This window comes from Pundamilia nyererei, unplaced genomic scaffold (genome assembly GCF_000239375.1).
Source record: "Pundamilia nyererei isolate P.nyererei 1_Seehausen unplaced genomic scaffold, PunNye1.0 scaffold00259, whole genome shotgun sequence".
In the NCBI taxonomy this organism is placed as follows: Eukaryota; Metazoa; Chordata; class Actinopteri; order Cichliformes; family Cichlidae; genus Pundamilia; species Pundamilia nyererei.
The window spans coordinates 442132-458889 of record NW_005187660.1 but is presented as its reverse complement, the minus strand read 5'-3'; the positions used below and the strand labels follow the sequence as shown (position 1 = coordinate 458889).

The window sequence follows — 16758 nt, the reverse complement described above, 5'->3', positions numbered from 1 at the left end:
ATTCTCACAGTAACGGTGTTTTCATATGACACTGCATTGCAAAGCTACAAAACGCCTGAGCTGCCGTCTAAACCGTCGCAGAGTTGATTTCAACATTCCTAAAAAAATGACCAAACGGGTTTCGGGTCTAAACCCTCTTAAAACTGCTCATATTCTGCACGGATACGTCGATATAAAATCATCATATAATCAAAACGGTCACTGGGGGTGCAGGTTTGGTGGTTTTATTAACTTTGGACAGAACCAAGCCAGCTAACCTCAGCTAAGCCAACCAGCTGTAGTGGTATCAATCAACTCATCTCAACTCCCTGGAAAAAGAAGCAAATAAGCATATTTCCCAAATGTTTTTGCAAGCGCTACTTGATCTGGGTAAGCTAACCACCCTGTCTCCACTGCTTCAACATACCGCTTCTGACTGTGTTTCTCTTTAAGGTGCTGTCATTCAAATACAAAACAATTATAAAATAGTACAAATCCAAAAGAGGAATAAATTCAAATAAGAGAACACACGAGAGATAATAAAATCATTCATCTACATTACATAAGGGCAAATTGGGAACCAATAGCTGCTGCCTGTAGCTGTGAAGCTGTCAGTAATTATATAGTCACACTGCGATTTTCAGTGTGTGTGTGTGTGTGTGTGTGTGTGCACAATGTTTGGATATCTAATTAAGGTAGAAAGACTTCACTGGGCTTAAAAAAATAAGAATGAAATAACACAACACCACCACCTATAAATACTACAACCTAAATGTGAGACTGGGCACGTGTGTGTGTGTGTGTGTGTGTGTGTGTGTGTGTTTTCATACATGCTGTGGTCATGGCACAGACTGAGTGATTGTTCTGAATGTGGGGAGACATGAGAGTGAGTGGAGGCCAATGATCTGTCGAACTGAAAGATGGGGGCTGAGGACTTGTGAAGGCTTCTTGTACCTCAGGTTTGTTTCCTCTTTAAAACTTTTAAAATAGGCAAGTCTGGTTTACCTCCCATGCCTTGTAGGTAAATAGTGCACATCTTTAAGATTAGTGTTAATTGATTCAGCTTGTAGTGCAACCCTTAATCAAGTTTTGGCATGGTCACTAGTTAGTAGTAGGGTGAAAGGGGCTATTTTAGGTCATTCAGAAGGATAGAAACATTGGTCATTTGGATTTTGTTTTGAGTGATGACAGACATCACAGGAGCGTGGACTGCAGCTTTCCCTGGAAACCGAATTGCTTTGATTAGACTGTGACTTGAATTTGTATTTGCTAGACAACTGATTTTTCTAAGCCATTTGTTACACAATGCGTCTTTATAAAGTAGGAGAAGCCGACGGTTTTCATCCTCAGGTTCCTCCTGCGCTGCTGTGCTGGTTCGGTGGTTTGAGGAGAGATGCCTCCTTGCTGCTGCCGTCCCCTTACCCCCCCTTCTCCCTGTCATCCCGGCATCCTCTTGTCCATCTATTCGTCTTTCAACGTATCCATCTTTGCTTGAAACGGGTCCTGCCTCTGACTGTGTGTAAGTAAGTCCAGAGTTCCACTAAAAGCGTCATGCTGCTGTAATTTCCTGCGTTGCCTGGTTACATTTTGTATCAGGTGAGACATACTGTCAGGGCCAGTCGGTGGGTGGGTTGGAGGACAATTATTATCCTGCGGGTTGTTTCTCTGGTTCTTTTTGTGTTTTTTGTTGTTGTTTTTCTATTTCTGATTGCAAAGAAAGAATTCTAGTTGCTGGTTTGCACACAGATCTTGTCAGAGGAACCAAGACTGAAAAAGAAAAGAGAGGGAAAGACGGGATGAGATTATGTTAGTAACAAAAATAGTAAACAGCTTAAATAAACTTTATGTGCACAAAATGTGACCCACTATGTTTGTTCAAAATAAACTGGGATTACCACTTTGCAGCTGCATGCTTCCACCAACCAGTGAAGCTGCAGTTTACCTGCGTGTCTGACTCTTTACTGTTGGCCACCAAAGGTTAGTGCAGTCATTTCAGCCTCCTACCAAATGTTAAACATCACCACAATCTTCTCTCTGTTTCTCCGTTATGGCATCAATCCGATTGTTCAGTCTGACGTCACTAGCCGTGTCTGCGCCTAAACTCCGCTGCAGGTCCATATATCAAACGATCACTGTGGCATTACTGAGAGTTGAAAAACTGTTTAAAGTCTTTCATCTTTAATAAAATGATCAGCGTTCTGCTCTACCAGGTGTAACAATTGAGTTTAACATCCAGGTATCCATGAAAATGGAATTTATGACATTTAACAGAGTTAGAAGTTAGCAGGGAGTTAGCTCGTTAGCTTCTATCTAAATACAATATAGCATGTCCTGACTGCAGGGTTTTGGAAACAAATTCAAACGTACAGCTCTGTTATCACTTCCAACATAAATGAAGACAGAAAACTAAACAGCAGTGACGTTTGTAGGGTTACTGAAGTTGGGCTTGCTGGTATATAATGATGTGCTACGTGACCGCTAGCGACACAGCTATGTTAGCATAATATAAACAAGCTAACTTTTTTTCCACTGGATAAAAGTTAACGTGAGTGTTCTCGGTGATCAGGAACAAATGTAATCGCATGGCAGGATGCTGTAAAAGGACCAATCTTCAGCCAGGAGAACAACTGAGATAATCCATCCACAACACGAGGTTAGTCATTCATATACTGCTGCATGGGCTGGGCTGTAGTTACATCCTAAGGTTTTAAAAACTGAGCTTAAATAAATGATTAGTGGTAATAAAAGCCGAGGGAGGTCAACAGTGATCACTGACTGTTTTAGGAGCTTTTTGAGATCAAATAGAAGAAAATACAAAACATTAAACATGTTAACAACACAAAAGCCATATTAAACGCAGACTACTTTAGACCTGGAAGTAGGATTCGTCGCGTCATCACTGAACAACCGGATAATGCCCATAAATGTGTTTGAAGAAAAATATGATGATATCCTTTAACCTGTTTGTTATGAAATGCTATCATCTTTTATTGTAACACACTGGTGTGAAAGTTTGTCATAATCTGAGTAAATACACAAGAATTTGCACCAAATCCAAATCAGTTCATCCTTTAGTGTAAGTGAACATTCCTGCCAAATTAAAGGTGTTTTCTGACATGAGGTTGCTGTGACCTTCACCTCGGAGCATGGATGATCAACCTGAAAACAATCCCTGTAGCCACACCTGTCACCAGCTGTATAAAGAATGCCCATCCAAAGAGCAACTGCACCACAAATGGTTTCTGAAAATGTCTGCACACCGTGTTGGCTTTTGGCTTCAGGGGGTTCCTCTAGTTTTTAAATACAGTGAATGACAGAATTGTCATCTGGGCCTCTAGCCCAGCTTATTACCATCGAGTCTGTTCATTTCTGGAGAGAAGTACAGTATGTCTTGAATTTGGCTGAGTAGTTAATAGCTCCTAATAGCCAAGCAGCAGCAGGGAGATAGCAGTCTGGCGCTCTGTGTCACTTGCGCCTTCTTCACGTTGAGTTTTCTTCTCCTCAGCATGAGCAAGGAGCAGAAATGGGTCACCGCCACTGTTGTTGGCTGCCCTGCTTGGCCTCCAGGATCTGGCACTGTGGGCTGGTGCACCAACATTCTAGAAGTCAAGCCTTGGAAACTACTCTGCGCCTCCAGGGAAGCAGCCTTTTGTTTTGTTTGACTCTAACAGGTCGCATGAATACCCCCCTGCCTCCCTCCTGCCTCCTGCCCTTCTCAGCTACCCTACTCCCCTTGGGCACGGTCCCAGCAGGCCTTGGGCATTGTAACTTCTCCCTTCTTAGTTACTCTGTCCCTCTGTGTATGTGCTTACAGACACACACAATCCATCTATCTCCCGTGAACACTCCCACTAAATCCTTGGCAGCAGACAGTGACCACCCTCTTTTCTTTCCTGCCCCCCTCTCGAGCAACCCCTTCTCAAATTCAAGATCAACTGGCTATGACATCATGTCTGGTTGCCGGGGGTAACGAGACGGCCAGGACGTGACTTCTATAGGGGCCGAAACTCTCTGTTGCTCTGTTCCCTCCATTTCCCCTCTCGCCTTGCCCTGCTGGTATCTAGTTTCTCGTCTCGCCTGGATGTAGCACCCAACGTTTGCCACTAGAGGGAGGACAAAGCCCAGCGCTGGTCCTGAGCCGCCACAGGCTCGTTTTTGAGAGGATCTTTGTTTTGTGATTGATCTTTTAGTTTTAAAGTGGACCATTAATCTTTTCATGTCACTGCAGAGACACGTGTAAACAGTTGGTGCCGTGTGTGTTTTAGCTACGCATTGAAAAGTAAAACCATATTTCAGACAATTTGTCCTAGTCGGTACAGAACATCTCAACTTTTCTATGAGACACATAGCCAGAAGTTTTTGGTTACCTCTGTCCAAATACATCTGTGTTCTTGGTGCTATATTTTTTTAATGTTTTTATGGTTTAGGCCTAATGAAACCAAAGACATAGCGGTAAGTAATATTTTTGACAACAATGTGTTGGCAACAGTTTGGGGAATCCGATATTTTGCTACACACAGAGCCAGATCCATGAAGAAATAGTTTTAATGTGAATTAACTTCACTTGGCGTTAAGGGGAACTCTGACTGCAAGTCTTTATTGCCTGAATTCAGTGCTTTAACTCACAATAATGGCCTTGTGGTTAAAGAGCAGAGGCAGTTAGAGGAGCAGATTAATACCCACGGATCTTGAACCTGATGTTTAACAATTAAATACAGTTTGTATGTGATGTTCGCGTGTCCACACAGTTTGGCCACATGATGTGTGCAAAGTTCAACTTCCAAGAAAATAGAAACAACTTAGAGTTAAGCAACATAAACATTTCATCAGCAAAGAAAACGTTTATGAAGTGATGGAACAAAAAGAGATGAACAGTGAAGCAATGAAGGGCAAAGAGCAGAGTATAATGAGCGGAGGGGCAGAAATGGAAAGGGAGAAAAGAGAGAGAACAGAGGGCAGAGAAACAAGGGAGGAGATCAGCAAAGCAGTTTCAGATGGTTTCCATGTGTCGACGAGTGGAGCTGAGCTGGCTCCAGGCGGGTGTGGTTGGACATTAATGAGAAAAGTACTGGTGGTAATGGAGGAGGCACATGAATGAGGTGCAGGGTGGTGAAGGGGAGGAAGAAAGAAGGTGAGAGAAGGAGAAAGTAAAAGGCAGAGAGTGAGCAAAGTGTGGTAAAGCTAAAAGGACGGAGAAAGTGAAGTAGGAAAAAAAAGGGGGGGCAAGAGGAGGGAAAGGAAAGGAAGCAAGTAGAGAAAAAAAAAGCTGTGAGTAAAGGAGCCTGAAGGGTAGGCTCCATATGTGCCAAATAAACAGTTGAGCACATATGGTAAACCACACACGTACTGTAAAATACAGATGTACAAATGCACACATTGATGGCGAGCTGTGGGATGGTGCGAGAGAAGAGGTGGAGGAAACCGTGCAGCAGGTTTCAGGCAGTGAGGGAATAAGAAATATTTTGGCGTACATCCACGCAGTTAATAAGTTTCCAGAGTTTGACCAGTAATTGCAGCGAAAACAGCTGAGTTTCCTCCTCACTCTCCTACAAAGCAAGAAAAACTGCCAGTATATCACCCAACTCCTACCTGTGTCTGCTGCGGGATGTTCAGAAAGTTGTTGTCCCGTGATCCGATGCCGACAAACCTGTTGGGAGCTGTGGCGCCTGGCGTGGAGTATGCTACGGAAACAGAAGGAGGACAGAAAATCATCAGTGCCAACTAAACAGCTAGCACTGCAACCTCTCATGGAGTGTTAACTGGAAAGGTGCAAATTCTGGGAAGTAAATGTGTACACTCATTTTATGAAAGTACAGTGAAGAAAGGTGTTCTACATTCATGACTGTAGCTACCTGCTTGTTTAGCTTAGCATAGCATTAAAACTGACCATAGGCTGGATAAAATGCGATGAATGTAGCCACAGTGACACCACTTATTGGGTTGTAAAGCACTCTTTTAAAGCTCCAACAATATCTTTTTGTCTGCTCCCATGTTGTTGTTGTTGTTTTTCTTTTAGAAACAAGTGACTACACACGGCTGAGCATAGAGTGCTAGCTTATCAGGTAACGCTAGCAAGAATGCCTTGGCTAGCAAGCGGCACCCATTAATATTACAATTTCTCTCTATCTGTTTAATTCTTAATGATTTTTAAAAAGAGTACAATTCACTCTTCATTTAATAATTATAAAATAAAGACAGGACCCATTTTTTTCAAGACTAAGGAACATGGACATCTATGGGTTTAGCTTGTTTTTGGAGTCAGTTGTTTTCTGGCACTTTAGTGTTGACTTTATTATGCGTTTTTGTTTGTTTGTTTTGTTTTATCTCTGCAGGTTGATACTTGACTAAATAGCTAGCACAATCCAAAGTTAGCAAAACCACTGGAGCCAAAAAAACTAAACAAAAACAAAACATAGCCATACCTGTTGAAAACCGAGATTCTAAATTAAGCAAACTGACGTTACCTTCATGTGATTGAGCGATTTAAATGTTTTAAACTTTTTCTTCTTCTAACTTTGGCAAAAAAGCAAATCATTGTAAATGGTCATTGCTTCAACATGAAATGGCATATATTAAACCTAATAGATTTTAGGAAACAGGCGCTTGCTTCTACCGAAAGTACAGCTATACATCATTGAGGTCATTAAGACCCCATGGAAATCTGGCATGCAAACTCAGATCTCCCCGGGTGATTAAGGATACTTGATAAACTTCGTTGGAAGCGATTATGCACACTGAAATTCTGACACTGAGGAGTCAGGGACATTTAAAACCCAGTGGCATCAACGTCTCTGACAAATTTAGGGCAGTTTGAGGTACCCTACGGACTCCAGAATCTGAATCTCACTGAGGCATTCAGAGATGTAGTGTGTAGACTTGTGCATACGTGTGTCTGTTTGAGTGGAGGAAAGGGAGGACAAGAATGAGAGACAGGAAGGAAGATAGATATACATCCATGTGTTTCTAAGAATTGGAATAACATAGATAAGACATAGAAGACTTTGAGACGCTGACTGGGGGTAAAACAAAAACACTATATTTGAAGGAGAGCTAAAAACAAACAAAAAAAGTGCTCCATCCAGTGCCCCTCCTACCACAGGTGAGAGAATGTACTGTATGACTGACAAAAATTTAAATGCACACCCTGTTCTTGCTCTCTAACAACTACCATGCAACAAAAGAAGCTAAAGCAAAAGAGGTACCGGTAAGTTATTCCATAAGGTGTCCCAATCTCTACTGGAATGTTCTTGGAGTCCATATAAATTAACTGCCCTAAATTTGTGCCCTTTCATAAGCAACAATAAGTTGAAAATAAAAATCTTCTTACGAGGTTTAGCGATGTGCCCAGAGAAGGAAGAAAAGAGGATTTAGAAGTAGAAGAAGTGGAGCGGTGATGTAGCTTTCTCACACCAGGCCACGCAAAATGGGTTCAACATGTAGAGCTCCTGAAACTCATGGGACCTAATACAGAACCCTGATGAATGCCACCCAAGTCCATAATGAAGACTACTTTGAGCCAAACCTTTGATGGCCTTGATCTACTCTATTATGCTCCACAGTATATTCTGTGCTTGCTGTTATTGCCTTCCACGGGGCTAGGGAGATGCGATGCTGGATACACAATGATGGGGCGAAGTTGGAGGAAGAACACTGACAAAGGTCCTTTGTCTGGAGAGGGTTGGGATTTTCTGATTTGTTTTTTTATATTTCTTTTTTTTGGTGTTGGTTTGGTTTTGAGAACGGTCTCTGCGGGGTCACTTACACGGAGATGCGGGCGAGGAGAGTCCGCCGTCAGGGGGCGTGCTGTTGGGTTTAGAGTCGGGCATGGGAAGGGGCACTGGGCGGGCCACTGGGGGAGGTGGAGGCAGCAAGAAGGAGCCTGGCATTTTGCTCTGGCCGCTCCCGTTTGGCTGCAGACAACACAAATAGGGTCAGGAGGGCGACATGCGACAATCCGCAGACACGGAATGAAAACAGGACGCAGCTTGGGAGGCCAGGTCCAAAAAAATATCCATGACGGCGGGAGGAGGAGTGGGAGGGGGGGAGCGATGGTGGAAGGAGGAAGAGGAGGAGGGTGGGAAACAACAACCAAAGGAATGATGTATGTGGACGGCATCTTTCATGAAGGTGTGAAAAATAATAATCACCACAGGGTTTGAAAGGAGTAGGAGTTGGAGCTAAAGGTGAGAGGTTCCACAGGGGTGGTCCGTGTCGGGTGGAGGAGGAGTGGAGGGGGGAAGTGAGCAAACTGTTTGACTGGGTTCGTCCAGAAGATGGCAAGAAATCAAAACCATGGAAGGATACTCTTCTACACAAGCACAACACCACCAACAACAGCAGCACCAAACAACCAAAACTTCAACTAAAATCAGAACGGCTAAGAATGAAAACAGAAACACGATGACACAACACAGGGCGGGGATGCTTGACTTGAAGTGTGCCGTGACTGATTCATTCTCGTGCTGATGGTTATAATTTCTGAGGGGTTGGGTGGAGCAGAAGAAAGAAATAAAAAGAGGAGGAGGGGGAACGTCAGGGTCTGAAAGAGGAAACGGCAAAATGACATCGACAAGACAGTACAAAGATTTGTAGACCAGCTGAGTAAACGAATGTGACGTGTGCTGTATTTGTGTCGCCGTGGGTATATTTCCCTATAATGTAGGTGGACACATCGTCAAAGAAGCTCTCTGCCATTCCTAGTTTATTCAAAGTAATAGTATAATGGTTCATTCATGATTTCAAATTTAGGACCATAGTTACAGTTGAACTAGCTTTTAGACTTTTGAATATGTCATTAGATTCCAATGAGATCAAGATGTGCAACTACAACAAAATTTCCAAATTAAGACAAAAAGAAAGAGATTTGTATACGTCTATTCAAGCTGCTCAAATTCTCACCTATAAATCTATTAAACTAGTTAACTCCAAGCACCAAAATGACAGATGAAGGATTAAAACTACAACAAGCACTATTCTTGAATATGTATCACATCTGTCAGTCACATGATCCGAGAAAAAAAGCAAAAACCAACAGAACCTCAGGGATAATGTGCATACCTCTCATTTGGTGAACCTGACATCATGTTACGTTCTAATTAACTGAGAAAGACGAGCCACAAACACAGATTTCATTATGCACACAGCTTCCGTATGCTGCACTGTTTCACTAACATACGGTGGTCCCTCGCTATAACGCACTTCAGCTTTCGCGGTCTCGCTGTTTCACGGATTTTTTTGTGTGCAATTTTGCATTCTTTTTTTTTTTTACAGCGCATTGTGTCCTGCATCCTGATTGGCTGCAGACCATTGTCAATCAATCTCGTGCCGTGTCTCCTGCACAGTACAGAACGCGTTCAGCTTGTCAAATTTACATAAATCATGTTTACTTTCATTGGTGGCGGGTCTTACCTGTCCAGCGGCCTGCCCTGAGCCATCGGCACAGACAAACTGCACAAATTCCTTCAGGGGATCCTGTCCAGGGTGGTGGTGATAGCGGATGGTTGGGTGGGTGAAGTAGGGGCTAGACTGCTGGATGATGGAGGGAGACGGGAAGTGCAGGGCCGAGGCTGAAGCACGGGGGCTCCCTGTAAACACAGACGTTTGGTATTAGAGGAAACACGAGCAGAGGAAGAGCGGGACACGAACCGCTGAGTTTCTAAACATTCTTACAGATGGGAGAGATGAACTGAGCAACCACCAAATGATAGCAAGAATATCACATCACAACTGGAAACAATAAAACTTAAATCTGGTTTTAAGATGAAAGGAACTCGGTTTTTCTAGGAAAAGCTAATTTCGAGTTAATAGGTATTGTATGCATTGCTTATTTTTTATGACTCCTCCAGTAAACCCTTAAAGCTTTATTGAAGAAATTTATATGAAACGCTGCATTCAGATGAACACAATGAACTTTTCGGAAAGAGATTTTTACACACATATATTCACATCTGAACACTCACTGAGACAATGTAACAATTTAGGGCAACGCCGTTCAGACTGCACACACTTCTAAATGGCACAAATTCAGCAGATAAAAGCGCTGCATTTTGAAATCAGATCCAAAAAGCCTGTTAAAAAACACAAAGAGATCATTGAGGAGTGTCTTATATTAGCCTGTCTTAATGCCTGCGCTCCTGTGTGCTGTTTTTGAGGGTGTGATTCACTGGCGTTGATGCATTTTGGCATTTACATACTAAAGCCTTTTTTATCTGACACATTTTGTTTCTAAGACAGAATTAATCTGTAAATACTCTCTAAATCTGAGTTAATATTTTTTCTGCTAAATGGCTTGTGAGCTTTATATCTGTGTATGTGCACGACAGGTGCGGAGATGCAAAATATAACTGCAATCTGTGGCTAATAAGCTTACAGAAACAAAAACATTCTGTTTTTCACCAAAGAAAATAGTGAAACTCACACCAAACAGATGAATATATGTCTGAGGTGCGAAAGGGGAGCAGTTGGTTGAGCCCTACCACACCGAGCACAAAGCCCTCCCTGTCAGACTTATATCCATTACTAAATCTCCTTGTTTTGTATTAGTAGCCTGTTCTCTTAGCTGTGCCAGTTTAACACCCACCCCATCCCATACAGGCCCCCCAGCTGCCCACGTTGGGCTGCCAATGCTCTTTAGTGCTTGCATCTTATACATTGTGTGTGAGTGCACTTCATAAGGGTGCCAACCCTGCTGCATTACCCCCCAGACAAGGGCCTATGCTTCAGGGCCCAGCAGCACCTTGCTTCCATGCCAGGCTGCCTGCTCCCAAGTGAAGCAGTCGCCCTGCTCCTATAGTCGCATACTAATCCCATTAGACACTGGGTGAAGGCCAAATGCTGGGGGTATGGGAGTATGGATGGGGTGGTGGTGGTGGCCCCTTCATACTTTCACCTTCTTTTGATTCCCATCATATTTGCCTTTGAACTGCCAAAGCCCAACGAGCCCTTCACTGATACCACCTGACACGTCACAGAGGTATTAAGAATGTTAAGATATTAAAATATTGCTAAATAAATTCATTATAATCCTTCTTATACAGTTGAAATATCCGTGTTTGCTTAGTTTCTAACCGTGCTATGCTAATATCCAGGGTGGTAGAAGCTGGACATTTAAACCAAACGGTCACTACTTGAAGGCTAATATTTATCACTTAACCTCAGCTGTTTTAAAACGTTTCCTTTACTTTCAGCTAATGGTGGAAACAATTTATTCATTTCTTTTAGATAACAGATATACATCTTTGTAGGCATTCCACTCATTATTGCACTACTTTAGCTAACTATTTTACAACGTCAGCCAACTAATCTTTGTTACTTTCAGCTAGCTGTGTAAGAATTTATCATGTATTTAGCTTTGTTTAATTTTTTAACATTTAGAAATGATTTTGAGCTCTTCCAGCATTTTAGACATTCCTGCTAGCTAAGTGTTTCAAATACTTTTTGAAACTGTACATCCAAACTGTCTGTTACATACACTATAATTTGTTTGGTTCATCTGCTAACTAGCACATAGTCCTTCAATACAAACACAGATTTTTTTATATAGGGAATTTGCAAAAAACAGTGGAACCATGGCTGACGTGGCTGAAGGAAGAGACTCCATGAAAGCCACCCTTTAGCACCGTTGCTGCTATGAACAGCTGGGCCCTGCATGCTCCTTATTCCCACTTTCAATCCTTTAAATCTCTTGGATCTTGTCTTTTACGTAGAATAACAACAATGCTGATGATGTGGTAACCACTTTCAAACTAGCATGGCAGCATTCCCAGTGTGCACGCTGCCACAGTTTGTATAAAAAAACAAATCCCAAAGTGTGTAACTTAGAACCTCTGGCCACCGCAAGGATGGGATATTGTATACATGTGTGCACGATGGTGTGAACACTAACAGTGCATGTATGTGTGTGTGGAGACTGGATTTGCTGTAGTCACATCTCAAGAGGTTCTGTCAACAAGCGCTGAGTAGGGTTTAATGACATGGCGGTCAACCTCACATCTGCTCAGTGACTAAAAAATCCTTTGATGTAGCGCAAGCACAAGGGTAATTATCTCCAGTGAGCTCCTTTACTTTGTGAATTTAGAAAAGTACATAAAAAAGAGAAAGTCTCTAATTTGATCTGTACTGGTAAAAATTATGATTTCTGTATTTATATTTGGAAGCTCTTTAGCTCCACGTGTAAATAAAGTGGCAGGGTTTAAAGATTGATCTGGTACACAGTAGCTCAGACTCAAAACATCACTTTGTGGCCGTGCTAGTTTGAATTACGTGTTCAACCTGGACTTCCCAAACTGGAAAGGGAAGCAAATCAATAGGAATTTCAAGAAAAAAACCCGTAACGTGATTAGTTGACTAATTAAAGGTCATGAAGCAAAAATGATTTGAATGAATGACTGATTTCCTTCCTGTCTGGAATGATACATATTCACTACTGTTACCACTAAGTATCAGTATGACCTTGCAGCTTGCAGATTTTGATAAAAGGACCCCGTTTAAGACAAAACAAAAACGGGAATTTATCAAATTGTTACAAACCAACAGTGAGTTTGGGGATCTGAGACCATGGCAGTTGCGCAGTTGGCGTCATTACCGTCAGACATTATAAGGAAATGTTTAAGACCAACAAGTAGAAGCTGAGATAGTGACTTTTAGTTTGTACTAATGAGGGAAGCTCTAGACCCCATAACTCAACAGCGTCTTTCAGAACCCACTCTTCAAGTAATTCTGACTTTCTGGTAAAAATGTAAAGCGTTCAGCCAGGATGAGATAACCTGTTGGCCCATTATGAAGTCATCGAGGCCTTTTTACCAACGAGTCAAACTTGTTTCAGAGCTAGAAAATAAAAATGCAACAATTCTTCTTCTACAGCTCTTGGACTGTACTAGGGCAGCTTTGCATCTTTTACAGTTTGAAGTAATGCTTATTTCTTTTTTGCTGAGCCTGGTCATAGCCTAGTCGACCTGCCTTCATTTCCCCCTTGATTGGCTGCCAGGAGGCTCGAACAACGACTAGGTGAGGTTGCTTTGCTCACAGCCAAAGCTGTGACATCATGCAGAGCCAAGAGTTACGTGGTATTTAGAACCGCCTGAAGCCTTGGCCTTTGGCTCACAGCGATTAGTCGTGCGTACACTTACCTCATTCATTTGAAATTTTGTCCATGTTTATCGTGAGAAAATCTGAATTTGGACCCCCCCCCCCAAAAAAAACCAAAGCAAACAAACAAACAAAAATCCTAACAATAGCTTCTTTATTCATTACTCATTTCCACCTGTGGTCCTGAGACTGGTTTGCCATCCAGGAGTCTTGAAATGAATACTGGGAGTGGATGGGTAAGAGGAAGCTGTTTTATTCATGTAACATCTTGACTGATCTGACAGAACAGGTTGCAATATCCACCAAATCCCTCTAAGAAGACAGAGGCAATCTACAGAAGAGTACGACTAACAGCCATCCACCACCAGACAGAACTAGAGAAGCCACACACCACACCCAGAAACCCTGCAAGCTCCATCACCAGCAAGACCTGCACCCTACGAGGTAGGAAGAGGCAGAAGAGGACGAGGCACAGACCCATAGAGTTACCTGCCAGCTTCCCAGCCACTCCCATCTCCCAAAGACAACGCCCCCAGCTCTAAACCACAGAGGGGTAGGGTGGGGGATGGGGGCACTGAAAAAGTGAGAAGTGGGTAGGAGGAGATGATGAGGAGGGGGAGAGGAAGGGGTTGGGGCGATCAGGGGGGGATCGGGAGCTGGGTTGGTCTCACCTGGTCTCACTCCCGCCAGCATTGGCAGTGGGTGGTGGGTGAACGCCATGCGGGGGGACCTCGTCTGGGAGGACAGGGCGCTGAAATCGAATTTCCCCGGCTTCTTAAGTGAACCAGGCGACGAGAGTCCTGGCAAAAAGGGGATCAACAAAATGGCAGAACAGAGACGAGGTTTTAATCAAACATGGCTCCTTTTCTTACTTTGACTCTACTCAAAAAAAGAAAAAGAAATTTATCAGACTTTGTCAGATTTGATTACAAGAATCAAATGATTATGATCGACTGAAATCAATGGATTGATCGACTGATTCATTCATTGATTTGTTTGATTGGCTTAACATACAGATGGGTCCTCACAACCTGTCTATTCTGTGTCTGTACAGTCAGCGGGCTGTACCGTGTCTGGGGGCTGAGGGCAGGGTCCGGTGAGAGGCCATGGTTCGAAGCAGCGGGGGTTCAGAGCAAAGGGAGGTGACGGGAGAGGGGAAGGGGTGGGTCGGGTTCAGGTCGAGAGGCTGGGGGCACAGCGTCAGGACAGAGGAGAGCTGGGAAATGCAATAGCAGTTCAACTATGGTCACCACTGAGTGTATGAACAACACAGCAATCCCCCTGCTTACTTTAACCACTGAAATCTAATCAAACGGTCTCCTTTGTGAGGCGCAAACTACCCGACTAATCCCACACGACAACGCTCTCAGAGCCCGGCGTCGCTACAGAGAACTTCAGGAACGCAGTCAACAAACATGCCAACCAACCTACTCACTGCACTTGTCAGGATGCCTCTTTAGAATGAATGGGATTCTGGATGGCCTCATATCTGGGGCAGACTGTGCTTTCGATTCAATGCCAGCATGAGCTGTGCAACTACATATAGCTGCAGACGAGCATGCCAGAACATACATCAATGGATCCTCTGATGTAGTGCCCTTCTGCATATCTGACTGTCAGGTATTTTATGTTACTGACTTATAGTATTTCATAAAGACGTGCTTGAACTTATATACACACACACACAGACGCGCGCACACACACAAGCTGCTCAGGCTGGGTGGTAAGCACCGGGCGAACTGCCAGTAAAGGCTAGATGGGAGAGCTGTAGAAAGATGGAAGAAGTTAAGCAGGAGCGGAGCGGTGACGGCATGGCCGGCACACAGACAAACATATTAAAGTGTCCCCCCTTGTCTATAAATGTCGGCCGAGGCTAAAAGCCTGCATGAAATATCCCTTAGTTTGGCAAAAAGGGGCACACAAAGTATAGGCCCAGCTCACCAGCGGACCAGAAACATGGCCAAAAGTGTGAGAGCTACAGATAAAAGAGGCTCTCTTCTGTGATCAAGGCCTTGTGTGGTGGGTGCTGAGGGAATTTATTTTGATGTATGGTAATCCAAAGGCACAATTTAGACTTTCTGGGTTTGAGGAACGGTGCCAAATGGTGTATCTGACCTCTGCGTGGAACCGCAATGTTGAATATAAGCTGAAATAAAACTCTGGAAAGAAAAAAATCCATAAAACAGAGAATAATGAGGAAGTTAAAGTACAGAAAAGTACATCAGCATGGACACACAGACCTCATTACTTTTCTCTGGAACATGCGGAGCTCGTGTTTTGCTTCTCATTTGGTTGAAAGAATAGAGCGATAAACAACCTTGGCGAGAAGGACGCCCGTAAACTACTAAGCGACACAATATTCACACATATAAAACAAACACACTCGAATAAAGACGTGGATAATTTCAACACGGCCCGAGAGATGTGGAAATAGATTTTATGAGCTGAGCTTATAAAGTCTAACACAGCAGATTTCTAAACAGCTTTTTCTTAAATGCTAAACTGGGAAATGTTTTATCACTATTTAGCCACAATGCTCACAGGCACCACGGGTGCAGCTGTGCTTGTGTGGGCACCTATAAGCACAGAAAAAGGTGGGCGCTGGCACTTATGTTCAGATAGGCACGTCACGTGACTTCACGAGTAGGTGGGAGGAGACACGGCGAGGAGGGTGAGATGCACTTTATTCACCGATAGATTTACGAGACAAATATCATCCATCTGGTGATGCTTTCCTGGGGGCATATTACAACCAATTTACAGCTAGTACAGTAAAGCTGCAATCTACTGTTAACAGACTGTGGAATATTCAGCAATCAGCCAGAACTTTCAAATCACTGGCAAGTGAAGTGAGTAACATTTATAATGCCATTAAAATGTAATATTATGCTGGAAACTTTGGATGATGTCATCCATGTGGCTGTTACTTTGACATGCATTACCCACCACGACGTTGATCCAGACCAAGCCCACCCTTTCCCTCGTGATGACTACTGTACTCCCTGCTGGCAGGCAGCATGCCTGCCAAACTCCTCACGAATGGCTCAAGAAACGTAAGCGCTCAAATTTTCAAGCCTCCAAAGTCTTAAAATTGTAATATGACAGAGCATCACAGCACCCAATGAGGCCCCCTGTCCATACCCCAACAGGTCAGAGCTGTTTGGCATGTTAGGCAGATGGTTTTAGTTTTGTGGCAAACCTCAAGGATGTACCCGATGATGAGCGGTGCTCAGGAGACGTGCAGAATCAATCAGGCTCTGGAGTATCTTTGAAGGAGTCGAGACCACAGATACGGCTCCATGTTCAGATTTTTTTTATTTGAGGGTTTAAATTGCAATAAAATACTATTTGGGAGTATCAGGGATGTCACTGTCGTAGCACCGTGAGCATGTGTCTTTTTTATTTCACACATCAAATGAGCAGCTGCGCAGGACTTGTTGCAGCAGCAACCTGAAAGCAGCTGACCACCACAAACAGCAGCGTTTCTGTTTTGATGCAATTTTCATTTTTATTATCCTTTGAAAACGTCTCCCATCGAGGCATTTCACGATTGGTTTCAACGTGATGGAAATAAAAGGACATGATTTGCCTCATTTTGACTAATATCTGATACTTGTGGGCATTTTTGTGTAGATGCAAGTTTAAATAATGGTTTTAGCAGGGCTGTCTCGTCACAGGTTATCTGCAGCCATG

The 16758-nt window shown here is 43.3% G+C and overlaps 1 protein-coding gene across 15 annotated transcripts in view; it reads right to left on the bottom strand.

Annotated features, from left to right (window-relative positions):
- Positions 1–1154: 1154 nt before the first annotated feature.
- Positions 1155–16758, bottom strand: part of nfixb (nuclear factor I/Xb) — a 130090-nt gene continuing 114486 nt past the window's right edge. For 10 of the 15 annotated variants that reach the window (XM_005749977.1, XM_013915127.1, XM_005749982.1 and 7 more), the window contains 5 exons: positions 13737–13865; positions 9388–9563; positions 7742–7889; positions 5569–5660; positions 1155–1746 (listed from right to left, as the gene is read on the bottom strand). In XM_005749977.1, the coding sequence (XP_005750034.1) occupies positions 1732–1746; positions 5569–5660; positions 7742–7889; positions 9388–9563; positions 13737–13865 (560 nt within the window). In that variant the 3' untranslated portion in view covers positions 1155–1731. The remainder of the gene's footprint in view (positions 1747–5568; positions 5661–7741; positions 7890–9387; positions 9564–13736; positions 13866–16758) is intronic. The other 5 variants (XM_013915129.1, XM_005749984.1, XM_005749986.2 and 2 more) reach the window with 2 other exon arrangements.